The sequence below is a fragment of the Calliopsis andreniformis genome, chromosome 6 (assembly GCF_051401765.1).
Source record: "Calliopsis andreniformis isolate RMS-2024a chromosome 6, iyCalAndr_principal, whole genome shotgun sequence".
Taxonomy (NCBI): Eukaryota; Metazoa; Arthropoda; class Insecta; order Hymenoptera; family Andrenidae; genus Calliopsis; species Calliopsis andreniformis.
Window position 1 is genome coordinate 15,821,200 of NC_135067.1, and position 27,485 is coordinate 15,848,684.

The 27,485-nt window shown below is 43.0% G+C and overlaps 3 protein-coding genes and 1 long non-coding RNA gene across 14 annotated transcripts in view; 2 read left to right on the forward strand and 2 right to left on the reverse strand.

Moving 5' to 3' along the window:
• Atp8a (ATPase phospholipid transporting 8A1) overlaps positions 1–6,130 on the forward strand; it is a 19,718-nt gene extending 13,588 nt beyond the window's left edge. For 7 of the 10 annotated variants that reach the window (XM_076381271.1, XM_076381272.1, XM_076381278.1 and 4 more), the window contains 15 exons: positions 7–301; positions 378–607; positions 681–1,057; positions 1,142–1,279; positions 1,336–1,488; positions 1,563–1,760; positions 1,842–1,941; positions 2,001–2,245; positions 2,326–2,451; positions 2,529–2,669; positions 2,737–2,855; positions 2,923–3,057; positions 3,128–3,232; positions 5,322–5,419; positions 5,988–6,130. In XM_076381271.1, coding sequence (XP_076237386.1) covers positions 7–301; positions 378–607; positions 681–1,057; positions 1,142–1,279; positions 1,336–1,488; positions 1,563–1,760; positions 1,842–1,941; positions 2,001–2,245; positions 2,326–2,451; positions 2,529–2,669; positions 2,737–2,855; positions 2,923–3,057; positions 3,128–3,232; positions 5,322–5,419; positions 5,988–6,085 — 2,558 coding nt within the window. In that variant the 3' untranslated portion in view covers positions 6,086–6,130. The other 3 variants (XM_076381274.1, XM_076381275.1, XM_076381273.1) reach the window with 3 other exon arrangements.
• Positions 6,131–7,736: 1,606 nt separating this feature from the next.
• On the reverse strand, positions 7,737–10,954 carry LOC143180102 (uncharacterized). The gene is made up of 5 exons (XM_076379635.1): positions 10,608–10,954; positions 10,235–10,486; positions 9,172–10,167; positions 8,479–9,105; positions 7,737–8,403 (listed from the first exon to the last, which is right to left on the reverse strand). Exons 1-5 carry the CDS (start codon positions 10,952–10,954, stop codon positions 7,737–7,739), a joined length of 2,889 nt encoding a protein of 962 aa, XP_076235750.1.
• A 304-nt stretch (positions 10,955–11,258) lies between these two features.
• Positions 11,259–27,485, reverse strand: part of LOC143180846 (uncharacterized) — a 35,524-nt gene continuing 19,297 nt past the window's right edge. Inside the window, exons 2-14 of one of the 2 annotated variants that reach the window (XM_076380844.1) lie at positions 20,461–20,698; positions 20,178–20,286; positions 20,024–20,048; positions 19,748–19,928; positions 19,272–19,621; positions 18,709–18,775; positions 18,323–18,631; positions 17,864–18,017; positions 17,105–17,436; positions 16,187–16,300; positions 15,389–15,475; positions 12,399–13,013; positions 11,259–11,800 (exon numbers count right to left, since the gene is read on the reverse strand). In XM_076380844.1, the coding sequence (XP_076236959.1) occupies positions 11,645–11,800; positions 12,399–13,013; positions 15,389–15,475; positions 16,187–16,300; positions 17,105–17,436; positions 17,864–18,017; positions 18,323–18,631; positions 18,709–18,775; positions 19,272–19,621; positions 19,748–19,928; positions 20,024–20,048; positions 20,178–20,286; positions 20,461–20,698 (2,737 nt within the window). In that variant the 3' untranslated portion in view covers positions 11,259–11,644. The remainder of the gene's footprint in view (positions 11,801–12,398; positions 13,014–15,388; positions 15,476–16,186; positions 16,301–17,104; positions 17,437–17,863; positions 18,018–18,322; positions 18,632–18,708; positions 18,776–19,271; positions 19,622–19,747; positions 19,929–20,023; positions 20,049–20,177; positions 20,287–20,460; positions 20,699–27,485) is intronic. The other variant, XM_076380845.1, reaches the window with a different exon arrangement.
• On the forward strand, positions 19,494–22,096 carry LOC143180847 (uncharacterized). Its single transcript, XR_013002193.1, has 2 exons — positions 19,494–19,538; positions 21,925–22,096. It is a non-coding gene; the product is annotated as an uncharacterized LOC143180847 (long non-coding RNA).

The following is a 27,485-nucleotide window of genomic DNA, read 5'->3' on the forward strand; positions in this document are numbered from 1 at the left end:
TTTCAGAGGAAATGACTAAAAACTTTGCTTTTAATCTTCTAACATTCATTATTTTATTTAACAATTTAATACCCATTTCTTTGCAAGTTACCTTAGAGGTTGTAAGATACGTTCAAGCTACATTTATTAACATGGATATCGAGATGTACCATGCAGAAACAGATACCCCTGCAATGGCTCGTACAAGTAATCTTAACGAAGAATTGGGTATAGTCAACTATGTTTTCACTGATAAAACTGGAACTCTTACGAAAAATGTGATGGAATTTAAACGCTGTTCAATCGGTGGTAAATTATACGAGTAAGTTTTTGAAATCATTTCATTTATTCTATCGAAATTGGTCATGTTATCTTATTTTTAAATTTATGTTCTACAGTTTGCCAATTCCGCCAACCGATGATAATCAAAGTAGTAGTACTATTAATAGTGATTTAGTTAGGGATATTATTGAAGGAAAATCAGTACAAGATTCTTCTCGTCCTGTTGATAAGAAAGCTGCAAACCATGCAAAAATAGTGCATGAGTTTATGATTATGCTTTCAGTGTGTCATACCGTTATTCCTGAAAAGATAGATGAAACAATAATTTACCATGCTGCATCTCCAGGTAATTCATTTATTTGAAAAACGATTTAACTAGCATTTAATCTCACACGTGACATTTTATTATTCATTAATAGATGAACGAGCACTTGTAGATGGAGCACGTAAATTTAACTATGTGTTCGATACTAGAACACCAGCATACGTGGAAGTTATAGCTTTAGGGGAAAGACTTCGGTATGAAGTATTGAATGTCATAGAATTCACATCAGCGAGGAAACGGATGTCGGTTATTGTTAAAACACCAGAAGGAAAAATCAAACTGCTTTGTAAAGGAGCTGATTCTGTTATTTACGAAAGGCTCTGTCCTGCTCCTGTAGAAAATAGTGATCCAGAACAAAGTGCTCTGGACGATTTCCGAGAAGTAACTTTGGAACACTTAGAAACATTTGCATCTGATGGTTTAAGAACATTGTGTTTCGCTGTTGCCGATATACCTGACAGTTTCTATCAGGTATGTACTATTTATTCCTGTTACATTATCAATTCATCCCAGTTTTGATAACGAAAAAATAACAGAGTTACTCTTCATTAACAGTGGTGGCATGAAACTTACCACAACGCAATGGTCAGTATGGGGAATCGGGAGAAAATGGTTGAAAACGCTGCCAATCTTATTGAAACGAAGTTGAGATTGTTAGGAGCCACTGCTATTGAAGATCAATTACAAGATCAGGTACGTAGCATTTCATTATTACATATAATTGATTGTAATATATAAAATTATTACAGGTCCCAGAAACAATACAAGCGCTTTTGCAAGCTGATATTAGTGTCTGGGTCTTAACTGGAGATAAGCAGGAGACTGCTATTAATATTGGCTACTCTTGCAGATTGATCACGCATGGAATGCCGTTATATATAATCAATGAATCATCTTTAGATGTGAGGAACAATATTTTCACTTTAGTCCTTAGAAATGCAACGTAAAAATATTTTACAGCAATATTCGCTTTCAGAAAACAAGAGAAGTTATAATACAACGCTGTCTTGATTTTGGAATTGATTTAAAATGTCAAAACGAGGTAGCTCTTATCATTGATGGAGCTACGTTGGATTTCGCATTATCCTGTGATATTAGAATGGACTTTCTGGATTTATGTTCGTCCTGTAAAGTTGTTATTTGTTGCAGAGTCTCGCCTATGCAGAAAGCTGAGGTGATTTTCATAAATTGCATAATCTGGTACTTATTATTTATCATTGTAACACTAATTAGTAATATGATATGGTGCTTATAGGTGGTCGATTTAATTACAACTAATAAAAAAGCAGTAACTCTTGCAATTGGAGACGGAGCAAATGATGTAGCCATGATTCAGAAAGCCCATATTGGTGTTGGTAAGTTTACACTACAATGTATTTCATAGTGTATACCACTAAACTTTTTTTCTCTATAGGAATTTCTGGCGTTGAAGGCCTTCAAGCAGCCTGTGCTTCTGATTACTCTATTGCACAGTTTCGTTTTCTGAAACGTTTGTTGTTTGTTCATGGTTCTTGGAACTACAGTAGAATGTGTAAATTAATATTGTACTCGTTTTACAAAAATATTTGTCTATATGTCATCGAATTGTGGTTTGCTATTTATTCCGGCTGGTCCGGGCAAATCCTCTTCGAACGATGGTCTATCGGTCTTTATAATGTTGTAAGTAATGAAATAGTTTCGCATTAATGCAGTACATATACTTATTATAATATATAAACTATATATTCTGTATATATTAGGTATTTACAGCAGCGCCTCCATTAGCAATGGGTCTCTTTGACAAAGTATGTGCCGCAGAAACTCATTTAGCTCATCCAGGATTGTACGCTACAAAGAATACTGGAGAATCATCATTTAATATTAAGGTATTGTGTGTTTCGACTTGTGATTCTTGGAATTACATTTAATATTTTTTGTTTTATATAATGTCCCAATTTTTTAGGTATTTTGGGTATGGATTATAAATGCATTGATACATTCGTCTCTACTGTACTGGTTGTCACTATTGGCTCTAAAAGAAGATGTGGTATGGGCGAATGGGAGAGACGGTGGTTACATTGTTTTAGGGAACTTCGTATACACTGTACGTTCCACACTATACGATTATTATGCTACACTGAAACAGTATTTACATTTTTCGTTGTTAATAGTATGTTGTAGTGACAGTGTGTGGGAAAGCAGGACTAATAATAAACTCCTGGACATGGGTCACTCATGCAGCTATGTGGGGATCTATTTTACTTTGGTTCTTATTTATTGTTATATACAGGTAAATTATATAACATATTTTATCGTATTTCTTTTGAAAAATATTCTTACGAGTTTTATAATTTCAGTAACTTTTGGCCTGTATTAAACGTGGGCGCTGTAATGTTAGGCAACGATAGGATGCTGTTTTCTTCACCTGTTTTTTGGCTGGGTTTGGTACTTATACCATTAGCTGTATTGCTTCTTGATGTTACAGTTAAAGCGTAAGTATGCATATTAAATAAATTATAATTCAATGTAATACAATAATACCGTAAGTATATTTTGTCTCAGAGTGAAGAATACAATATGGAAATCTGTGACAGCGGCAGCTAGAGAAAATGAAATTAAGAAATCTGACCCTGGAGATATATTTAACAGTCACGACTATAGAAGCTCGTAAGTTTCTTACAATCCTTTCTGAACATAAATATTTAACATAGGAAAGCTTCTAATACTAACAAGTTATTAATGACAATTTTTTACTCAACTCGACAAACAACCAAATTTTTGACAACATACATTGCATGAAATGTTAGTAGTTACAAATTTCTTCCTTCACGTTTAACGTGCATGGCTTTCTGGGTGTAGTTTTGTAATAATATTAGTTTCTATCAGTCTCGTCAGAATATAATACTAAATTGCAGAAATTCGAGATTAGCTAAATATTCATGTAGATGCATGCATATAGCGGTATACGATTTCAGCCTTGGTAATAATTGTGATTTACAATTTGCTTTTGCAGTAGTTTGTTTTTCCAGACATTAAATTGTTTTCTAACAGTTAATACTACTAAAATCTCTAACAAAAAAATTCTACGATTAATTCACATTTACATTGAGTAGAAAAATAAAAATTGCAACAGGAGATCGAAGTCGTATTTGAGAAGGCGATGGTTAATTCGGTGTTGGGCCTCGATCTGGTCGTCACAAAAGAGAAAAAAGCTCAGAATCTCTCCAATTGCGTTCGCAGCACGTGACTTATGGTTCGCCCGATATTCAGAGCACATCTCCTATGCACCATTCCACGTCCCAACTTCCTAAAGGACTTCCAACCTGAACTCCGTAAGCATACCACCATTTTACCTCTTTACATATCCTTAAAGTCCTTCCCAGTGTCCTATTCTGTATGTGTTGACTATTTCTACATGTGTTGGATTACTATACGTACTACAAACTATTGTAATCGTGTTAGCTTGTAAATATCTAGCACAAAGGTTATTATACATTTGTATATAAATGGGATAAGTAAGGTTCTTTCGAGTTCTATCTACTAGAAATAGAATAATCGGCATACGCAACCTATCCATGAAGAATAACAAATAGTATTTATGTCTATTCATATCTAACTCTGTTTTAGTTGGTAATAGAAGTAGTTAACCCCAGCACGATATGCACTTATCCTTTTTCCTTATTTTATTCATAGTCAGTATGAATTGATGGTAATATTTTGTACATATAAATAACAATGTAGAAACCAAGGCTTTCTTAAAAATACCGCGCATATGTATAAAGAAACTTATTTGTATATTTATTTTATTTATTTATTCGTTACGCGTTGATTTACATTCTGTTTATGCGTAGATACATTCTATATTGATAGAATAAGGCGCAGTAAAAAATTGTATATAATACAGATACTAAACATCTGTTGTTATTGGAGAAATAGTACTTGTTTGTTAATGCGGTTTTCTGGTATGTTTTATTCGCGGTATCCCGTGAAGGCCTGTGCATGCCATCGCCGACCTCGCGAGGTGTAAGTACCCCCTCAAGTAGTAGTACGTAATTCGCAGCGCTCCTGTAATTTTACACTTTCAGGCAAATGCACCGCTAGTTAATCAAACCGCATGATTGTTAAATATTTTGCTTGTGCGAGCACTGCGGTATGAACAACTACTGTCACCTGTTTTACCCACAAACTTTAAACACTACTTTAACATTTTTTCTCTGTTGAACTTAAGACACTGAGGACGCAGTTAGACTATGAATTTCTCAATATCTTCAGATGCTTGAGCCCACTGAATCTATTTCTCAGTGTTTTGTTGATATTATGTTATACTTTTCAGTGTGTTCAGGCAACTGTGAGTGTACTGAGACTATGAATCTCTCAATATTCTCTTAGACTACTAAAACTATAATAAGATTCTATCTGTATTCCTAATTATTCTCACAATACTGATTGTGAGATTGTATTTATGCAGCCATCTGAGAATGACGTACCTCTTGACAATAGAAACAGAAAGATTTTCACTGCAGTAAATCAGCGAGTTGCACCGCATGAATCTTCACGATAGAAAATTAATTAGGTAGATACTGAAGAAGAGCGATGCGTGAAAATGGCTGATCATCGATTTAGAGTTCTCGAGGCAGTATAGCATAATTTGATATAACTCGTGTTCATCGGTCTACACGATTCGAATTGTATGGATGGGAAGGGTGACAGCCAGTCGAGGGTTTCTAAAAACGATTTTGAATGCACGGCTTTACAGATTGACGGAGACGGCGCGGCTCCTGAAAAACGTAAAAAGTGTTTTCACCAGGCGATCAAACGCCGCCTCCAGAGTTAATGTCGAGGTGGAGCTATCACGTAAGTTATTTTGTCCTACGTAACGACGGGCTGGAATTCTAACGCTGTAATACTAAAACCGTGAAACATGTAACAGGCGAATTCGATTTCTAATTTCTACAGACTCTTTATTATCTTGAAAGCTCGTCGGTGTGGTACCTTTTTCTATTTTTTTGTATTATTTATATAAATAATACATAAGCACGCGCTTGAAATTTCACTGCTTTCGCCTCTTCAATGAAATAATTTCTTTAACGAGCAAACAGTTCTTCACGATATTAGCACTCGCACTATTTCCTCTGGCATACGTCTAACAGTGTATATACGCTGTGTTTCTAGATTATAGTTTAGATTAACCATTAATATACTAATCCTAATCTTCGTGAAACTAAGATTCTAGATATAGATAATCCTAAGACTGCCCTAAAATTAGAGTCATAGTTTCCAGACCAATCCGTCCAGTCTGTCAACGAAATATTAAAAATACTAACTCCTGTAGATTGTGCTTGCATGCTGATACATGTTTATGTTAAAATGACAGAGATTAATAGGTTGCGCTCTTTGTTATTGCACATGCTGCGCGATGCAGATGGATTCGCATTTTCTCAAGAGGAAGGAGGCTCGGTGACACAGACGGACGTGATCAGAGCTTACGATACAAATCTTCCGAAACCTGGCGGCATGTGATCTTAATATGGTTAAAGAAACTACGAGATGTACGTTATATATAGTTACCTTTTCTCGAGCAAGCCGAAATGCATTTGAGAATACGGTACTCATCAAGCCCTACGTAACGCCTGTCTACGTTCGACGACTGTCGGCTCGATCTTTTGCTCGTCTATCGACATAAGAGCAGTCTCAGTTCTCGGCGGGCCTCACGACAAATAGTATTAGAAAGACTATCAAACGACGATCAAATCGTTTTTAAAATTATACCATAATCGCACGCGCGCGAACGAAACCAATCTCTAATGATATATCCCAGATCATTCTTTTTGATACTCTATGAGATTTACTATATTTATCGTATACATTCGGACCTCGTCTCGTGAAATCTAGTGTATCCTGATCTTTATAAGAACTCTTGTCGCTATTCGTGCATTTCGATGCATTGCATTTTTGAGCGCATTTCCACTTTAGACTCGGGAAGAAAAAAAAGAAGAAAGAGAACGTTTTGCACCGAGCATTCGTTCGGATTTTATTTCGTTTTCGTAGTGTAACGGGAACGCACGTGTTTTCGGAACAAGTAAACCATGAAGATTGTACAGTAATCGCGGAAACTCGTTTGCGCGACCGGCGATACGTAAGGCGACACCATGTTCGAATCCTTTGATCGTGAACGCTTACAGCGTATGTTCTAAATGTATACTGAAGAACAGAGAGGTGCTAGAACAGTCATCGTACGTAATTATTGTCGAGCATATTTGAACAGGCTCTCCCTGGAAAGTAGTAGATTATATTTTTCAAATGAAAAGAAAACTTTAATGCTCCGTTGATCGTGATCGATGATCTTAGGAGGACCACGTTCAACATCGTGCCAGAAAAAGACTGTTCCCACTTGTTCTACGTCGTTTAACGATTTCTTTCAGTCATCGTTATGGTTTTTTTTTTTAAAACTTCGACCATGCGTATTTTATTATTGTACATACAGTGATTGCGTTATTGTCTAGTCAGGAATTTCATATGGATCTTTCCGTTCGAAATTCACTCTTCCGCCCATCACGAACACTCATTTTTAAGTTAACGACTGAATCGATTTTGTTAGAAAAGTGATACGTGCATATGTGTATAGCAACAATTATATACGTATAATGTTCGGAATAAAATGATGATAAAGAATCCTGTTATATCTTTGCAATCGTTTAATGTACATTTGCGTGAATCGGCATCGATTCGAATAAGTTGTCAAGTGTTTCGTATAAGTAAATCAGAAATTTTTATTAAAAAAGTATGTGAGTACAAAGCACATGTAGATACACACTGTTCCAGCAAGCGATTGATGTATATAAAATGTGTATATAAGTATATATACATATAATATGTATATAAATTTACTTAATTTATATAATTCTTTTAAGTCTCTTATTTTCTCATCGTTTTTTAATTTTATTCTTAATATGTTATTGTATTATAGAATACAGCGTACTCCTGATCGACGATGACGAGATTAACAACGACGATGGATCGTTCCAGGAATGCATCGGTTAAAAAACATGAGCATTTGCGAGGACTTAGTTAATTGTCGATGAGGTTTCCATTGATTAGTCATTATACCTCATTTTATACTGTTTCTTTTTTCAGTTAGTAACGCATTACCACTGTCTCAAAGTATTTTAAGTCAAGTTATCTTCGACGGTTCCAGTTTACGACTAATAAAAAAGTTCTCTCGATCTTCCCTGTACCGAGCCTTCAACAGAAATTCACGTGTGAACGAGTGTCCTGAGAAATCGTATCCTTGAGCCCATCTCTGACAATCAGTCAACCAGGATGCTATCGCAAGAACCCTTTTCAACCTTGAATCCATATCCTTCAGTCTCTCCTGCTCCTTAACAAGGACTTTACGCTTCAGGACATTATTATTCCATCGGTAAAAGTACTTAGATGCTAATTCCTGCTCTCGCACTGTCCACGGTAGGTCTGTCTTCTCTTCATGAATCGTCTTCTGATCTTTTTTATATTTCATTTTAAATAAAACAGACGCGAGAATGCGTCTACTCAAACCTTCTTTCTGTTCCAGACTCTCGTTAGGTTTCAGACACATATTTTTATTTATATCAATTGACTCTATATCGTTGAAACGTTGTTCAGCTATTCTATTTTTTATATTAGATAAATTAATGAAATCCTGATGACGTCGCGTGTCATTCAAGCCCAGAAGTCTAGCTAAGAGATCGCCAACGTAGGGCAAGCAAGGTGGATCCCTTTCCACTTTAGTCCAGGCTCTTCTGTATATCGTAGCACATGGACTTTTATAAATTTTGCAAAGCTTTTCCATAGTTTCATACCTGGAAACAAAATTTGTTAAATATAGTATAAGTTGTAAGTGTTAAATAGATTTAGGTTTCTGAAAGATAGCGGACCTGCTAGCATGATGAATACGCAGGTAAGCCCAGCTATGTTGTAGCCTGTAAATCGGCGGAGCCTGCAAACCGGCTAAAATGGACCTGCACGAATGAAAATTTCCCATGGCAAAACATTTGTTGGCCGCGTTGATCAGTCTCGCGATAATTCTACTTCTAATATCTAACTTTTTGATCGCTAGGATCTCGCTAACAGTGAGACAGGAGACTCTGTGACTAAAGGCTATCCACGCGGCCAGATTTGGAGCGTTCCTAGAACTCCTCTGAAAGACCAACATCTCGATCTCTTCCGCTGGTATTCGCACGAAGAGATCTCGATCGATTAACGTCAACTGCGTTGCCATAGTAGTGCTGTCTATATCCCAGATCGTAACTCTGAAGTCCATTCTCAGTAACCTTTTCAACTGAACCGTGCTACTGTTTTCATGGGATTCGTATCTCTTCTTCTTCTTGCTAGAACTGTTCCCAGAGAAGATTCGTTCCAAGAAACTAGGCTTCTCTTCAGCGACGATGTTGCACTCATCCTGGCAGTGACACTTCTTCTTCTTGTGGAACAGCTTCCTTTTCGCTGGTCGTTCCTTCTCCAGCCGATAACTCTTCAGGTGGGTCAAGTGCTGTCTGAGCTCCCTATTGTAATATAATTAATAGCATTCACTGCAGACCAGACTATCGTCTTTCTACCTGTAGTACTACCTGTAGGCAGCAGCAGCAGGTCTCGGTCTGTACCAATATTCAGGTGTCCAGAATAGCACAACATGTCCTTTTGCGCTCGATCCAATGGGCCCAGATCTACCTAATTGAAGTCCCGTGTAAGAGATGCTGGCTCCTAGTTGACGACGCGACACAGGGAGTCTTAATTCAGAGTCAGTAGGCTGTCGACGGATAGTGACCAAGCTGTACGATCTTCGACCTTGCAGGGAATTTCGTTCTCCTGATTGAACAGACCAGGGCCCCAAGGAATGAAGGAAATGCGCTGCTGTGCAAATTCCATATCTTCTGAAATGTCTGGGACGTTTTATGGTACTTGGACGACCTTTGCCTTCGTCTTCCCAAACTTTCACGGCGTCCTCCACGAGAGCCTGGAAGTTCTGCGGCTGTTTCATATCGGATTTCATAGGATAACACTCTCGATCTCTTCGAGTGGGTCCCAGGACCAGCCCTGAATGGCATTTTTCTGGGACGCCGAAACCAAACCGCGATATTCTTCGCGTTAAACATCTCTTAGGGCTCTTTGGCCCTTGACGAGGTACCTCCTCTTCCCGAATTTCTTGGAAAGCCTGATCCTTGTACCATACGTTTCGTTTCTCGCTGACTTTATCGTCAGTGAAGACTCTTCCTTGGAAATGACTGTAAGGACAACTCTGGCAGGTTGCAAAGAATTTCGTCGTGTTCAGGTATTTACGATTGTGCTCTCTGATGAAGAGAACGTCACAGAGACCACTGGCGTTTTGATTTCTCTTGTCGAAGCATTGGCAAGTCGGCCAGCTGCGAGTAGATTTCTGGACTTTACTAGGTGATAGGTCTTTCAGTTCTTCTTTTATGTCTTCCAAGCTGGCTCCAGCGAATCGCACGGGGACTGGAGCGTATTTTCCATAAACTATCTCATCGTGAGAAGGTCCAAGGTACAGGTCTTTATCCTGCCAAGTTGGGGGAACGTAGTCGCCAGCTCCTCCATAGTGTGTCCATACTCTAAATTAATCGAAGATACTATTTCTCTAAAAGAAGACGACTCTTAAGCAGAATAGACTAGATCTACCTGCACACAGCCTTTTTCCCTTCTTCTCTGGGCTCCTTCCAAATCTCAATCTCCGACGAGAGGATGTACAACGTCGAGGAACTCGAAGAACTGGCTGCTGTGGTCTCCGATAATGAGCTTCCATCGATCCTTTTCGCGGCTAAGCTTTCCACCTGCTCGCACCATTTCTTCCACCAGAGCTTTCTCCTTTGTATACCACCGAGTTCGTAGTAATTTGCTCTTCCATCGACAAATCTAATCGCATTAATGTCGGTCAGATAAGAAGAACCAACAAAGTTAAGATGGAAGTCGGGGATGAGCCTAAAGCAAACTGATTACTGTGTAAGTAGCTTGCTGACTGGTTTCATTTATTAACGTCTACCTTGCCTTTAATGTTTTGCGATGCCTTCTGTTGAACACGCTCAGAGCAACATATTGTAAAGGATACACCGAGATGAGCTCGAAGCTTTCGATGCTGGGATCGAGATCGCGGGGGCAGAAGAATTCTGAGTTGTCTTTGAAAACGTCGGCGGCTATGATTAATTTTGAGGGTGTGAGAGCTAAAGAGACCTGACGTATCCCACGCCCGTTTCTGGTGGTCTCAGCGAAGGGAGACTCCACGAGGATGTTGTCGGAGAAGTCAGAATATTCAGAAGATAAAAGCTTCTGAATTCTATTATGTTCCGTGTCCTTATCCCTCATCCACTGACGAGAATTCTTGGTCGTTCGTGTGGCGTGCATGAGGTACAATTTGTATATTAAAATTCAGGGGAAAATTGTTTAAGTTGTCTACGAGATCCAACGTGACCAGAGAATTTTTCGAAAGCTGTAAACCATCGATTTCCTCAATGGGTTATTCGCTCGCCAAAGGTTAAGCAACTCTGAGTGAATCTATAATCAGATGCGACAAGAAAGGGAACAGGTTCATCTACTGATAACTTCTCAGTGAGTAGGTAAGAGGATGTTCATATTTTTTCAGAGTTCCTATCACTCCACGATGATGAAATAGGTTCGCCAGGGGAGGAAATAAATGAAACGCCGGGTATTACGTATCATCGTCTTTATTTTTCAGTTCGATGCCCCCATCGGGTTTCACGACTCGTACAGATAGTCGGCGACAGAGGAGACTAAGTTTAAAGACACGGGCCCTACGTGGTGAACGGCATCGCAGCGCCTTGTCTCGGTTAATAAGGATATTTAGCCTTTTTATTTACTCCTTACACGCTATAATACGAATAATAAATAACATATAAAAAAAGACGTACGGGTAAAAGACGTAAAAAAGAGGCTCGCCAATAGGGGGAGCGTTCCTTTGTCTAGAATAAAAAACCTATGAAGGTTCAAAAAGAGTGCAAAAATGTACATTGTGATAGAGGTACAAAGGTGGACTCCTAATCGATCCGTTTCGACTTAAGAATGAAAGCTAGCTTCTTATCGGTTATTATGCTCTGGGTTCACTTTGATGGTGACTTTGTTGTTCAGAGCTGAGGCCAGCTTCTCGACGCTGCTCTGCGGTAGCTTGCCTGGCTCTGAATTCGTTGTCTCGTTATTAATATTCTCCGGGATCGGCTTGATGGTTGGTGCCTCCTGAAACCATGAAAAAAACCATTGAAAAAATTTGCAAAAACTGTGATGCCTGTATCGGAGTGCTTATCTGGGTGCCGAAAAAACTACTTTGAGCAGATTATCTGACAAGGGACATCACTTTAGTGTTAATTATTTTGGAGGAATATTGCTTATGAAAAATGTATTTTTTACCCCTAATTTGGGGATGGTTTTCACGCTCTAAAGATGAATATCAGCAGCTAAAAAAGATAACGTGTCTAATATTTTTCGATACACTAAAGTGATGTTCCGTGCGAGATATAGAGCTCGAAGCTTCGGGACCCCATTTTCAAGAATTTTTATCGAGACAGCAGCGGACGCTAAAGTAGGCAAAAATTCAGGCACCACTGTAATCCACCACAGTATACGTAAGATCTGTCAACTATACTCTAATATAGTCTACTCCCTCGCGTGTTGCAATGTTGTTTCTCAGCAAACATGCCATTATCATAATTCCTAGTGCTGCCTCCTCTTCAGAAAGACATAATTCTCTTATCAAACACGTTGCGTGTCCCAAGAGCACACAACCTCTTTTACATCTCAAACTATTCTCCACTCTTCCACTATCAAGGCCACTTACTCCGTCAGTCTTTCTTCTTAAATTCGATCTCTGCAGCGTAGCAGCCAGCTCGTTCTGCAGCCTGGACACCACAGGGCCATTAGCTATCTCGCCTGTTCCATTCCTCTCGGAACGAGGCTGCTGCGACAGGAAGTCCAGCTTAGACGGCTGCTTGGCCTCTCCCTCGTATGCGCCTATTCTGATTGCGACCTTTCCACTGGCAGGCTTCGTGTTCTGCCCATTCACACCTGCCGGCGCCACGGTTGGCTTCGACGTTTCAGACACAGGGCTTGTCGGCTCCTTTCCGTTCACTTGTGGCTTGCTTCCGGCCGCAGTGTGCCGAGGACTTCCGTTCGTCGCGCTCGCAGCGTTCTGCATGGGGAAATACGTTGGCGGTGGCTTTGGAATCACGGGATTTGGCGTCTCCTTCAGCTTGAAGGACTCGATGCTCTGCATCTCCACGGAGTCCTCGCTGCTCTTGGTTTTCGAGAGAAGAGGAAACGGTGGCGGTGCAGGGGGTGCAGGGGGCGCGGGAGGTGCAGCGGAGTTTGGAGGAGTTGGAGGTGCTGGAGGCACTGGAGGCGCTGGTGGAATCGACGACGTTGTTGACGTGTTCAGCACCCTTTTCTCCTGCTCCTGATAAGAGGATTAAGGTATCAGTCAGAATTTTCTTATAATAAATTGGGTAGATTGCGATGAAACTTTGCGTGCTTGTAGAGTATCGAGGAATCTAAAGCTTTAATGATATTACTTTGAAAATTATTTTATAAAAAGTTCGATTACCTATACTCGACTCATCTTCGCTTACCCAGCTCTACAAGCTAACAAAGTCCCTATCGCTGGCTGTTATCTAACAGCGTTAATTGTTCCAGGTAATTTACGAATAGCACACGATCGAGCGCATTAATTAACTGTCAAACCGATAAGCTCGATAACTAACGTCGTAAGGCGTGATGGTGACCAACACACGGCTCCTCCTTCGTTCGCCACCGCTCATGAAATAATCCATGCCCAGAATCTCAGGCTGCTATCATTCTTCGATTAACTTTCCCTTCTGCCGACGAGACACGATCTCGCTGTTCTGCCAAGCCGATAACGGCGGATTTCAAGCGTGCTTTTTGCTCACCGGAATTTTTCCTCACCTCGCGCGCATTAATTAACCCGTTCCACGGCGAATCGGCTCGCAACTGCACCGTTCTTACGATAGAGCTTGGAAAATAGGCTCGAGGACGCGGCGAAACATCGTTTCTCTTCCGAATTACGCGACGGCTGGTTGCGACAGTGCGCAGCGCTCCGCGGACGCCGAACGAGGGGCTCTGGGTTTTCGTTGATCACAGCCCCGCTTTGTCCTCCTGCATTTTGCGGTATTCCCGACTGGCCACCTTGAAACCGATCGCACGACGGCACTCGAGTCGACTGAAAACAGTCACGAGCGTCGCTCGGCCGCTTATGTAAGCCCTATTATTTTGCACGTCTGCCGCAATTTGTAAGAAGTCGACACGTAGCCGACGTCCAAGGTGGATAATGTCGACGTGTAGCGGAACGAAGCAGGGGGCGAGGGTCGAGCCTCTGGCGAACCGCTGAACCAACTAATGGCGTTGATTGCCGACTGATAAGCCGATTATATAATGACCCGTCGATTCCTCGGTAATTTGTATCTTTCTCACGGAGTCGTCGACGTCGAGAGGAGAGGACAAGTGGCTAGACGCGAAGAATCATCGATAATCGGCGCGATCAGCTCCTCACCGTCGGTCGATAGGATCGTTTCGACGACGAAAGTCTTAGTTGTTCACTCTGAGAGCGCGTGGTCGCGGCATCGCGATTTCCCGCGTAATTGGTTAATTACGTTTCGATTGAAGCCGCGATTCGGCGTCTCTTTTCGCGGGACGATCCTTTCTATCGCGAGGAGCTTCCGACACTGAGACAAAACGGTGAAATGTACGTGACTATAACCGATGGATCGCTCTCTATCTCGTCTCGAAGATACGCGAACCACTGTGGAACAGTTAATAACGCGCTCGTACATAAATTCAGGTGCACTTGAGCGTATGCACTCACACATGAATACTGTGGCTTGTTCACCACGCAGACAATGACTGCTCTGGAGTCTTGGCGATTTCGAGACCTTATCTGTTTGCTCTGCCAGATCTCGGTTGTGTAATTAACAACGTAAGAACCGTTCGGGTATCGTATACCGAAGAATGAAGCTATTTACTTTATTCCGCTTCCTTTTGTATCAATATTTAATCCCTCGGTTGCTAAGCGTACCCGCGGACTGTTTTCACTGTGCGGCTTCAATCCCGAGACTGTTGCTAATAGCATTTTTTAATTGCCCAGCTTACGTATCCCCAGTTCCGCTTTTTCCACCGACGCCAACGCCGCGCATCGTCCTGCGATCGCTCGCGGCCGCGCCCGAGGAATTTTACCTCTGCTAGGGATCTTCGCGGTAATTAGAAGATGCAACGTCCTCGCAGAGAAGGAAAACGGTGAAAGTTTTCACCAGCGAAATTCGAAGCGTTACGCGCGCGATTTGTGTAAGAAGCTGGATCGTTCAAGGATCGATGACTTTGCTAGATCTCGGATCGCTTCGCGTGAGATCTTTGAAGGAAATGTAGGTACACGTTATGGTATGATCGAGGAGAGTAGATATCTCTGGCTGTACATAGAGGTAGCAAAATAATCGAAGTCACTAAAGTAATTATGTTTACCTAAATCAAAATTTATGAGACCCAATTTGTATTTTCAGTAAAAGAAGATTGAACTTGAAGGAACTTTCCCTCATAAAATCAGAATTGAGAAAGCATAAGTTCATAAAATAGAATCGAGGTTTGAAACTTTCAAATATTAATATCTCGAAAATAAGGATATATATCTTATATCTAATTTGTTTTATGAGCACAGATATTTTCAAGTAAAATGTATACCGCGAATTTTTCCATTGAAACAGAGAGGTGTCACGTATTCGAAGACGCTACGCGTTTACCACAAAGATAAGCTTATCACAGTCTTACCTGCTCAGACACCTGATCGGAGAAGTGAACCTTCTGCTGAGTGGAGTTGAACATCTTTCGGTGAGCACGTTTGAATTCCTCCATCAGCTGCAAAGAATTCAACACTCGCTTTATCTCGACCACTTCCGTCGCAGATGCTATGGTTACCACCCAGTTTCGTTGTTACTTCATTATTTTGCAGCAGAGACGAATGTCGAGTCGATGGAAAATAAAAGACAAGATAAATTGCAAATGCATCGCTGTATACTTTAATCGAACTTCGCTGGGATGCTCGTCTACCAGAGTTCAATCATTTGCAACATCAAGCAATAATTTTTAATTAGATCGACTCTCTACTCATTATTACCCCGCGCATCTTTTTATCGCGCCTTCTCTTTTTCCATCGACTTGCCATTTTTTTTTCGCTCAGCATAATTAAAAAACATATCGATGGATCTTGTAGATCATACTGTTCTACGATTAAGCGCCTATCGCTTTCGCGTTCAATTTAAGAGATCTTAGATATGTACGTAGCTGGGCAGCCGCTGTATCGACAAATGGGTACATCAGTCGATTGAAATCTTACAAGGGAAGTAGTTAACTTATCTACTACTTATTTCGTGCTATGATAATATAGCAGTGTATGGTATCGTATGGTATATTTATTTTCTATGCACCTATGATTAGGTACAGAACATTATTGTTAATAGCTTATGGAATGATGATTGGTATCTTTTTGGAGAATTTGCGCCAAGTTGAACACTTCCCATGCTAGATCGACAACACAGGCTTTACGTAGAATTTTAAGTAGAATATTACCTTGTCATGCGTGACTTTCTGTTCCTGTGCCCTCAGCGCCTCCGGATTTTGCGGCTTCCGCGCCTCGAGAGTCTTCTCCTTCGCCACTTCCGTTTTGCCTACGTTCATGCTCCTCTGGAAGGAACGCAGATACGTGATACTCGTCGACGATCAATTATCTCGCGATGCAGAGGATTGATTAGACACGGCTACCGTAAGGAGCACTGTAACCTGTATCCGACTCGTGTGCCGCGTATTATCATCGATTAGTCGCGGTCACGCCTTCAAATTACGTGTAAACGCTAACAACATTTGTCGTACCGTTACCTTCGCGATCAGTGATGTCTAGCGCTCTCTGATAACACTGAATTAGAACACCGATTATTATTAGCGCTATGACTATACCTCGCTAAAAGTGTTATCTACAAAGGAAAACGTAATCTCTGAGAGTGACGCAAAAGGTGCCATAAACAAAAATGACCGAAGCAGAAATCGTAGTTCATGGATTAGCTGAATGACTCTCTTCCTGATGCTTTTTACAGAGACGTACGAATACGAAAGTCTCGAGGAACGTCACAAGCGTGACTAACTCCACTGATAAGTAATATTTTCACCTTCTGAGGTACCATTTCCGTCTGACGCAATGGACCATAGAAAGACAAAGATACAGCTTCGCGAGAAATCTCCGCTATCCTCCTACACGTGTCACGTAGATAAACTTCAAGCATGCAGTCTGACATTGTCACCATCAGGGTGTACAAAGTATGAAAATGAAAGCAGAAGAACCATAGTCTCCAAGAACAGGATCAATTGAATCGTCCTCAGGGCTCAAAATTCCAGCGATGCGTATAAATTTCCAGGTAACGCGATACACATGGCACGTTTATGCTATTTAGTTTCATGTGGAAAAGAGGGAAAAAAGTAATGTGAAGCTACTACCTGCTGCGCCCGCCTCTGCAGTTCTTGCGTTATGGCTGAGCCTAGGTCGGTGCAGGCGATTGGAGACGTCCTTGTGGCGCAATTGCGGGATGTCGCGTGCACGGTGGTCACTGCTTCGATGGTTTTATTGGTCCCAGTCGGGCCAGCCGTCATCGAGCCGAAGGAAACCGTCGACGGTGGCTCGCAGGAAGACGTCGACAAGGACGAGGAGGTCGAGGCAGAGTCCTTGCTGCAAGACGACTCCAGGCTTGACTCGGTCTCTGTGGATCCTGTGCTGCCCATCGACATTGTGCTACCCATTTGCAGGCCCATTGCGTTCATTGGCTTTGTCTCTGTACCAATTATAGGGTTCTCAGTTTGTGGAAAATATTTGTTGAAAAAGCAGTGTTTAATGGGAAAAGCTCTCACAGTGTAATAGGTGTAAGTATTCACTATTTATTGGGGATATAGAATTTTTTGAAAATTGAAATTAGTAAATATTTAAATATTGAATTATTCAAATTTTCAAATTTTCAAATTTTTAAATTTTTAAATTTTCAAATTTTCAAATTTTTAAATTTTCAAATTTTCAAATTTTCAGATTTTTAAATTTTCAAATTTCTGAAAATTTATGAAGATTTCTCTGAACTCTTGCACAGACTGATCAAGAAGTAATTATTACACTTAAGAGACCTATTCTCACATCAAGCTTTTACACATTATTTTCTATAGTTTTCTCTAAATTTGATATGTATCGTGTTCTGAGATCTTCTAACAAACCTGCATGCCACTTATAAGGAAGAGGTGGCGGAGGTGCCGGTGGGCACACAGACTGATGCACCTCCACAGTCGTCACTGTTTTCTTGTCCAACTCATTCTGCCTCTGCATCATCTGCAGCTCTGACAGCCGATTGCCGTCTTGCGAGCCATTTTCCTGTGATGCAGATCATACGAAGAGGCATGAAACTCTGGCTCGACATGTAGGGGCACCCTACCTTCGCGATCGTTTCTCTTTTTAATTAAGTCGCGCTGCTGGTGCACTGTACAACGATCGTCACGCTAATTCGATCAGATAATCGCGACAATTATGAGAGCACTAAGAGGTAGAAAGTGCACATATCGACTACTCATTAAGTATCGAACAACAAGTTCCTTATTCCTTCCACCTCTGAGTCTCACTAAACTTTGTTACCATATTATGAAGAGACTTTGAAGAATTAGAAGACACAATTTTCTCACTTTGGATCCATGATACGGAGGAACGTCATCAGCTGGACCATCGTAAATAACGTCCTGCTGCCTGCAGTTGTCTCGTCGAAACGCCAAGCGTCGGTTCGCCTCGTCACGAGGATTGGCATCGAAATCGTGAACTTCGTAATCGATCCTGGGCGCCACTGGGTCATAGAGAGGTTCGTTGTCAATGTCGTCTTCATAGTTGCCTCGTGAGTTTGGGTGACCTGGCCCACCCATGAGCCTGTGGTTTTGGTTCTGGTTCTGATTAATACGGATTACGGTGGTGTTATTTGGTTTGCGTGTCCATTCCTGAGCCTTGAAATATTGAAACGTCTGGTTAGTTTGTGGCAGGTTACCATAACTCGTTTCTTCTTTATGAAGATGATTTTTACCTGGTCCACGTGACTCCACTCGGAGGAACTGCAACTGCTCGTGGACAAGGCCAACGGGCAGCAGGCCCTGGAAAATTCAAAGGCACCGCGTGCTCGAGTAATGTCTCATCGAAGGCACCGAGTGCTTTCTAATTTCCAATTAAACGCGACGTTGCGCGTCGTGAGGAAGCACGAGCAATCGAGCTTGGTTAAGAACAGGATGAACGTTAAAGTACCGCTCAGGAATTCGTCGTGTTCGGTGCCGCGATCGTAATCGCGAAATGTCCTATTAATAGAACAACTTTCTCTCGGTGTTAAATTCATCGATGTCGACCGATAACAGCTAGTAACAAGAGAGATATGTATCCGCGCAGCTGATAGTTTCTGCCGATCGAACGATCGGTCCTGAGGAACGTTCAACCGGTCCTTGTTAATTGCAATCACGTACAATAGTCCCCGCGACTAACATTATGCTGTAATCGTGCAGCATGGTCGTTGAGGATTTCGTCATGCGTTATCTTCCAAGGGTTGATTAGTCTAAAGAAATAAGAAGATGGAAGATTCCTATTTCTTTTTTCACTGACCTTCCGTTTCTGTTGCAGATGTCCTCGCGTGGATATCGATGGTGCATCTTGGGGTCGTGATGGTGCTGAGGGGAGTAGGAAGAATTCTGCTGAGGCTGTGGACTTGCCGCAGCCACGCTCGACGTTTCAGAGTCGTAGCCGCTCGAGCCTCGAGTCCACAGCGGCTCGGGGCAGTCGTAAAGGTGATTCGGTGTGGGTCGTTGCACTATTAGCTCGAGCACAGCTGCGCTTCTCATTACTTCGATGGCTCTTTCGAACGGAAGATCGGTGAGTCGCTGCCCGTTGCACCAAACTATCACGTCGCCAGCTTTCAACCCTGCTGCCCGCGCTGGACCGTCGTCTCTGGTACCCTGAAGGATTTCCATTTGAGTAACTCTTGGGAAACTTTAAAGCGAATATAATAACCAGACTACAACAAGGAAATACTGTGTTCACCGATAATTAATCAGTCAGGTGCTAATAGAGTTGCAACTAACCTGAACAGTGAGGCCAGGCACCATGCCCCTGCAAACCCCACAACCCAATCGACCCTTCTCCCCAACGATGATCCGAATCCTGACCTCGGTGCTGGGCACACCTCCGAAGCCAGTTTCGTTGTACTGCAACTGCTGTTGTTGCTGCTGCACCATGTGCCAGGTGACCGGATCGTTGGGATTGCTTTGCGAATCATAAAGTACTCTTATAACGAGGAAACAGACCGCAGGCGGCCGAGATCGCCCCGCGGAACGTTTTAATGACCGATCGGTACTTACTCTTTTACAGGTATCATTCCCACGCCTGAAAGAGAAAAAAGAGAAACATGAAGCAACGAGTACGCTTGCGTCAAACGACAAGAGAGACGGATGCGCTTAATGATATCGGTTTACACTGGCATCGCTTAAAGTATCTGAACAACGTGGTAATTACTTCGAATCTTGAGGACGAGCACTTGCTGGTTTTTTGCCAGAAGCGCGACTTCCTGATGGACGGCGTCCTCCACTGGGTACCCGTTCACCCTTATGATCTGATCGCCGACCTGAAAGCAAACCGACAGCCAGGTGAAACTCGGTGCAAACGCCACCGACGAAATAGAGCGGAAACGGGTTGCCCTTTTTTTTCTCAGCTCGCAGATTCGACTCGCCCCGGTTCGCGGAGATTGCATAAATTAGTTGGCAACAGTGTTACGAGAACGCTACGAGGATCAGCTTACCCTTAATCCATTTCTGTGGGCTTCTCCTCCTGGCTGCACATCGCTGACGTAAAATCCAGCAGCGTACTCTCGACCGCCTCGAAGGGAGAAACCGAATCCTGACGCTCCGCGGCGTCGCAGCCTCACGTTCCTGGTCACGCCAATCACGGCCATCCTACCGCCTCCTGTTGGGTTTCCAGGACCTCCACCGGTCGATGGAACCATGCCAGCACTGGACGAGCTGGAGGAACCACCGGACCTACCGAAATTAGAGGCAATTTTAATTGATTAAATTTCAGTTGTCAGTGAATGCAACGAGAAAAGGAGAAATATTGTAATTTGGCCAAACCATACGATTCTGGCTGCATCGGTATTTTCTCTCTCTCTCTCTCTTCTCTTATTCAATGGCTCCCGTATAAGAAAGTAATAGAGAGTATCGATACGCCCAGATTCGTCTGAGCTAGGTATACATGTATTTCAAAAGTGACACAATTGAAATATAAAAATATATAAAATATAAAAAATATAAAAATATAAAAATATAAAAATATAAAAATATAAAAATATAGGTACCTATATTTTTCAGAGGAAGCTAGAAAACTATTCATAATATTAAAAGAAAATTTTCTACTAGGTATGCACATAATATTAACGCAAAAAGTAGGTTCACCTAATAAAAAATAGTCTTGCGTTATTTACCATAGAGTTCCTGGAATAAACTCTACAATTTCAATGTCTAATTCATATACTCGTAACTCGATAATCGAACTTCTTGAGTTATGTCACTTTTAAAATACACGTTTCTGGTGAAATTATCCCGAATGCTGCACAAGAGTTAAAGCGTGTCATCGTTGATATAGCACTGTTCTTATTGTTCTGCGGTTCGTATTAGTTCGCGCAGAAAGTAGAGCGCGATTCATTCACCCGAACATGCGTGCTCGCAATAGAACGTTACTCTGGATTTGGCCGCGCTAATAAGCCTCTTCTTTTCGTTACGTAAAGCGAGCAACATTACTTTCGCGACTGTTTTCCCGCGCGCTCTACGAAATCACGCTAAACCTCTTCTTCCTAATGACGTCTCTTATTTTTACTGATGGAAATTGCTGTCTTACTTGTGAGCGCCTAGAGAGTTGCGAACTTGCGTCGTGTAGTACGTACACAGGAACATATCGAGTATAATATAGTGCCTATAACTTGCGTGCCAGTGGTGAGACGGTCTCGCCGTTGAAATACCTTGCGGGGGTGGCGGTGATAGCCGCGGTTTGAACGTTTCCGATTGATTTCCGCCTCCGCCTGAGTTTACCGCTACCCAGGTAATTGTGTACCCTATTTACTAGTAGTTCGACAATTACACAGGAAGATCTATCACCTGGGGTGACAGAAGATTCCAAGCACAGCGATTTTTTTTATTTAAATTCGCAATGGAAATTTCGAGCAAGTTCGTCTGGCAGTTCGAGAATCGCTTCTTTGAATTCTGTTCAATAGGTCGTTCTACTTGCCTCCTGGGGACAAATTTTCTGGGAAGCATGGAGAATTTCTTTCATGTTTGAGCTGCTTGGTCGGTCAAAGAGCAAAACGCTCGGAAAATTCGACGTGGAATTACAGTCATCCCGACGTCGTCGGCTGGGTTAACCTTCGCGAATAATTGTCCCGCAAAAATCGCGGTCTCAGGCCGCGAGCGGTGCACCGAACGAACCTCGGTACCTTTGTTCGGTTCCCGAGTACTTTTTCCACCGCGCTGCGAAATTAATGACCACACCTGGCACAGCCCATTGCCGCGACGAAGAAGGAGCGAAGAAGGCGGTGGAGGCGAGAGAGGAGCTGGCAGCGCGGAGGAGTCGAGGCAAATTCCACGGGCAGACGGAAAAGACGAAAGGTAGAAAAGGGGCGAGGAAGTGGGCGAACAAGGAAAGAGAGACACTTTATGCTCCCTAATGACGCTGGGAATCCATCTTGCCTCGGACATTGAAAAGATTACGTGCAGTATGAGGGCCCATCGTGGATTGTCGGATGCTGCAGGACACGAGGATGACACCAGGTAAATGACAGTCATTAGAAAGAACGAGACACTAGTTCAGAATGACTCTGTCTTGCCCGAGGGCGAGACGTCTTCTCCCATCCCCTGTCCCTCGGCTCGCCGCTCTCTTTTTGCTCGTCGAACGTTACTGAAGGCAAAAGGGAATTCCACCGTCTACTTTTTCCTACGAACCTCTGCGCTGTGATATGGGCTTGAGAAATAGCGAAAAAGTGTTTGCGTAGTGGCACGAAAATTATTGGTCAAAAATTTTGGTGAATTTAACCCTCCTAGAGGGAATGGAGAAGGTGTTAGTAAACGCGTTTTACGCGTTCATTGTCCAGTCCCCTAGTATAGCATGAATCGCATAGATGTCGAGTACATGTGCACTCAAGTGCTCTCAGGTACACGTGTACCTAAGTGTAGGGATACTTGAGTGCAACCTCTTCGACTCTTCGTATGTATACCTTTTGAATTCATAAGAACTCCCCTGACGTAAGTGACTTGGATTGGAAAGTAATTATAATTAAAGTTCGAAGCATCTATTAACACTGTCTTTATGAGGAAGGTAACGCCAGTCGAATATGAATTTCAGTCTTGAAGCCAGACTGTCCTAAAAACCTCATCAACTGTTTTCATACTAAAGCATACCAACTCGCGACATTTCGTGGGAAAGTTTCTAAAAACTGTGCCTATATTCTAGGCTAGACGTAACTATTAACATTTCGACCAGTGAAGGCCAGATGCTTTCTATCCCCAGATAATTTGCATGCAACTATTTGCGTCCGTAATTACCATTTCACGTTACCACAGGCTGCCTACTCGTAATTATTGGAAAATTACAAATTTCCATATCAGGTAGCAGCTAAAAGAAAAAAAAAACGTAGAAGTAGCCAGGCATTGGAAGCAAACGTCGAGTCGCCGCGAGTCGCCGCGCTGCACGCTTACTTGGACCCTGAAGGACTAGTCTCGGATCGGCGATCCGGCAGATAAGAGAAAAGTACTACAAAACAAGAGGCTCTTCTCTCGGTGCGCGAAGGTGAAATACCTGTCGACGACACCTACCGAGATCTCGGAGACTTCTCGGCCAGGGATCACTGACACGGAAGGTACTCGTTACAAGCTGTTAACGCATTTTTAACCTGCTACCCGCGACGTTCTTAAGGAAGTTGTCGTTGCTTTATTAAAGAGTCGCTCTCTCAAACGTTGGAAAATAGTCGTTGCCGACGGTTTTCAACAACTCCTCGGATGCTTGTGCCGTTCCTCGACAGCTTGGTAAACGTGTACCTCGTCAGTCCGCTTTGAGTCAGCCAGCTCGAAAAGTGTACCCAACAATCATCGAAATTGTTCCCATCCAATCTCCGCTGACTGGTTAACAATCTGCCACGGTACATTCTACAATATTTTAGAAGATAAACTCCGTCGATGACGGCACTCCATTATTCTATTGCATATCAAATCATCTTTGCAAGATCATTTTTCAAGTCATTTAACGTTCTCAGACGCTATTTCTCACGGGAAGTTAACGGGCTTCCAGCTCATTTAACGTACACAATATGATCGGCGGAGTGTTAACAGTTTATCCATAAATCCTCACGAAGATCAAAGGCATCGATGACGCGATAACGCGAGCATCGTGTGATCGATACCGAAACTTCAGACGCTGAGAGAAGCTCCAGGAGCGGAACGCAATCTCTTATGTAATCTCGCGGACAATGGACGCGTGTAGAACCTCGAGGAGGCTCGCGACAAGCAGCCAGGCCATCGATACAGACTGACATACCGTTATTGTCGTCGATATCGCTGCTTAACGATCGAGCCACGAAAGTGTCACGACTATTCACAGGCTTCTTCCACACCTTCACGGTCGTGCTACCGGTCGCTTCTCTATCAGGCACCGAAGCAACGCGACAAAGAGCACGCGAGCCATCACCGCGCTCGTTAGCGCTCAGATACCGCGTTCCGTTCGCATTTTATGCAAATCGCCGACCTCGGCTCAAAAATCTTCCGGCAGAGCTACCAATCGACGAGGTCACGGAGCTGAAACTTGCTCCAGGTTAACATTCCCTCTGTTTTCGGAGGGAAAGCGCAATTAGCGAACGCTACGCGTTTCGGAATTATTTCTTAATATGTAGCCAGGTTGCGGCAACGACTCATGAGGCAACCTTCCAGTTTGAATGCATTGGAAAGGGTCGGGGAAGCGTCTCGTCGGAAGAAGGAACTGGCTCGGTTCGCACGTTTAGCTTCAGTCCGAGGAAAAATGGCTGGCCGTGTGATTGCGATTCACAGCGTAGCCTCTGTTGAACAGCTGTACTCGGGCAATTACGATGCTCGGAGCGAGGCAGGCTCGAATGCCTCGCGTTCGTGCGCGCGTAAACGTAACGAAATAACAGGACACTCGAATTATCGAATCGGAATTCCGTTCATGCTTTACGATGATTGGAGGCCGCGCGAGGGGGCGCAAAAAGCGAAGGGTGTGTTGTGGCCCTTCCCAGAGCGAGGCTTTTACGAGCTCTCTCGCGAGGAAGGCGCGTGCAAGTAATCGCCGCGCGGTTATTGACTCGTTTAAAGTTTCACTTTTTTTTTCCCCCCTCTCCTACCGCCGAGGCGCTCGTGCCGCGGGTTTCACGAATAATTATTTCCGAGTTCATACATATATCGGCCCGCGCGGGCCTCGAAGGGATGCCCGGAACGTCCAGCTCGCCAACAATGCAGAGAAAGTCGATGCGAGGCTGCAGGGAACACGGAAAGACACGCCCTGACGAGTATTCTCGTCCTCTCGTGTCTCGTTCCTTCGCCTCGCGTTAGATTGCAAATAGAAGACGCCGGGTCACGACTGCGCTCGAAAGCTACGATACTTTCCTTTTTATCGAGGATTCCAGGTGAATGCTCGAGCGGTCCAGCTTGGGATTGGTTGCCGCGAGCGTGGATTTTATAATCCTCAGGTATATTAATTATGATCTAAACGCGCCAGGAAGGTAATATGAATAATAATCCTCAGAGGAACGGTTCTTTCGGGCACCTCCGAGTTCCGAGGCTCGAGAAAACAGTTATAGTTCCACGAATCGAATGGTCGCTCGGTGAATCGATCTTAGGCGCATTACAGGCGCGACTCGCACAGTGGCTGAGCCGTTTTTCAAGGCACAAAATGGCTGGTGGATATGCAGCTAAAACTGATATCGGTGCTCCTCAAAAGAATTCCTCGCGACCGCGGCGTTGTTTTGTGAATGAAGTGGTCTATTACGTAAGAACGGGAGAAACGTCACGCAAAAGATAGAGTTATGCTCAATGCGAACGAGTAATGAGAATACCTTCTGGACCCTAATTGATGTTTCGTGTTCTCCAATGAATTATCTCGATTACAAGAATTTTATCGTCGTTTCTTGTGGTCACGTTTGAGGAGCTCGCGTCGTGTACACACGTGCAATTAACGGTGAATGGCGATTAATGGCGAGGCCTTGTATCGTATTTCAGGAAAAGGACGTTTTGCTTCTTTCTCTTTATATTTCGAAGTTTCTTTTCAATTTAACATTTCAGTGTCTCAAGTGTATTCTACTAGTCACTTCAGCAGCTTTAGTAATTCTAATGTCAAGGGATTTCTTAGGCAACTATGTTGGTTTTAATATAGTGGTTGCAATAGTTTCTTATAGTGCAAATTAGTGGTCTTCAAAATTTGAACGAAGTCTTAGACTTTTACATGTAGCTAAGAAATACTTGAATGCAGTATATATAAACGAACGACGTTCTAATTTCTTTATGTAACATCGAAGAAAGATAACCGGATTGTGCCCCTTAATTGCCATAATAGAGAAACAAAATAACTGAAATGGGCAAACGTGTTCCGCAAGAAATTACGACCGTTCTGCCGTTGCCCGAGGAACTTGTTATCATAGATCACGCATCGCGTTACCATTTCTAAAGTAAAATTCATTTTCGTCACGGCCGAATTGCTGGCTTAACTATGCTCGAGCTGGAGGCTCGGGGAACACGAATGGGAGAACCAGTCGGTGAGGAGGAGAGAGAAAGAAAAGGGCAAACGCTTCGGAATCGGGCGTGTTTCGCGTTTCTTCCCTTCACGCGCGACCGATCTCGTTCCATTCGATCCCGAGAATTCGCGGCTTTGATCGATCTATCTTCTCGCGCGGGGTCGTTGATCCACGCGCGATTCGCAATTTTGCCTCCTCGACGCAGCTTGACTCAGCGAAAGCAGCGAAACGTGCCAATTAACGATACTCCCCTCGGAATTTTAACAGTTCATCTTGAGTACGAGTTTCTTTCGCCAGTGTTTTTCCCTCGGGCCAATGGCCACAATTAAATTGACATTAAACCGACGCAAACATCGCGGCGGTGAACCACCGCTAAAAGTTTGGCAATTCACGCGTCGCCAAAGCTGTCGCGAAGCAATTTCTTCATCCCAGGTTTTTGCTAATCATCCCCAGGATGAGTGAAAAATTATATATCGCCGCAGACTTGTCGGACGCCAGTCGATAAACCGGATATCGCTGATCAAAGAATGGAATTACTGTAATCAAGTTTCCCCTACATCCTTTTATTTGCCATTAACTCGATATTGAACAGCCAGTCGGCTGGCCTTGAGATATTTCCAATATTCTCGTTCACTGGATGCGCCGAGGCCAAGGGAACGCGAGCGTGCCGCGGAAAAGAAAATCGGTATCATTTCGTGGTCCACTGGATCACTGATGCCGCGAGTGACTTTAACGAGCGGTCAAGACAGTTCTGACCGATATGACGCGCGTCTTAGAATCTCCCTTTAACGAACTATGATTGAGCCACGTCCTCGCAACGGGATCCTCTCCTCGACGTTATCGACGTTTATTTTCCACGTACGATGGAACGAGGAAAAAGAGGCTGGACAGTCGCGATCGACCGTTTGAAACGCGTCCAGCGTTCGATCATGATAAACGACGCGACCGATCGATCGAAGCGTGGAACGCTCTGTCGTCCTCTTCTCGCCGAGGAGCGAGCAGGCGAGCGAATAAAGAAGAATGCGCGGCTCGTTTTGTTTCCGCGA

What these genes read in the sequence shown, in the direction of transcription:
- LOC143180102 (XM_076379635.1), bottom strand. Translation starts at nt 10,954, where the DNA reads ATGCACGCCACACGAACGACCAAGAATTCTCGTCAGTGGATGAGGGAT. An exon ending in CCTGCTGCTGCTGCCTACAG is followed by an intron (nt 9,106 to 9,171) that starts GTAGTACTACAG and finishes ATATTACAATAG; the next exon opens with GGAGCTCAGACAGCACTTGA. An exon ending in CGTATTCATCATGCTAGCAG is followed by an intron (nt 8,404 to 8,478) that starts GTCCGCTATCTT and finishes TTTTGTTTCCAG; the next exon opens with GTATGAAACTATGGAAAAGC.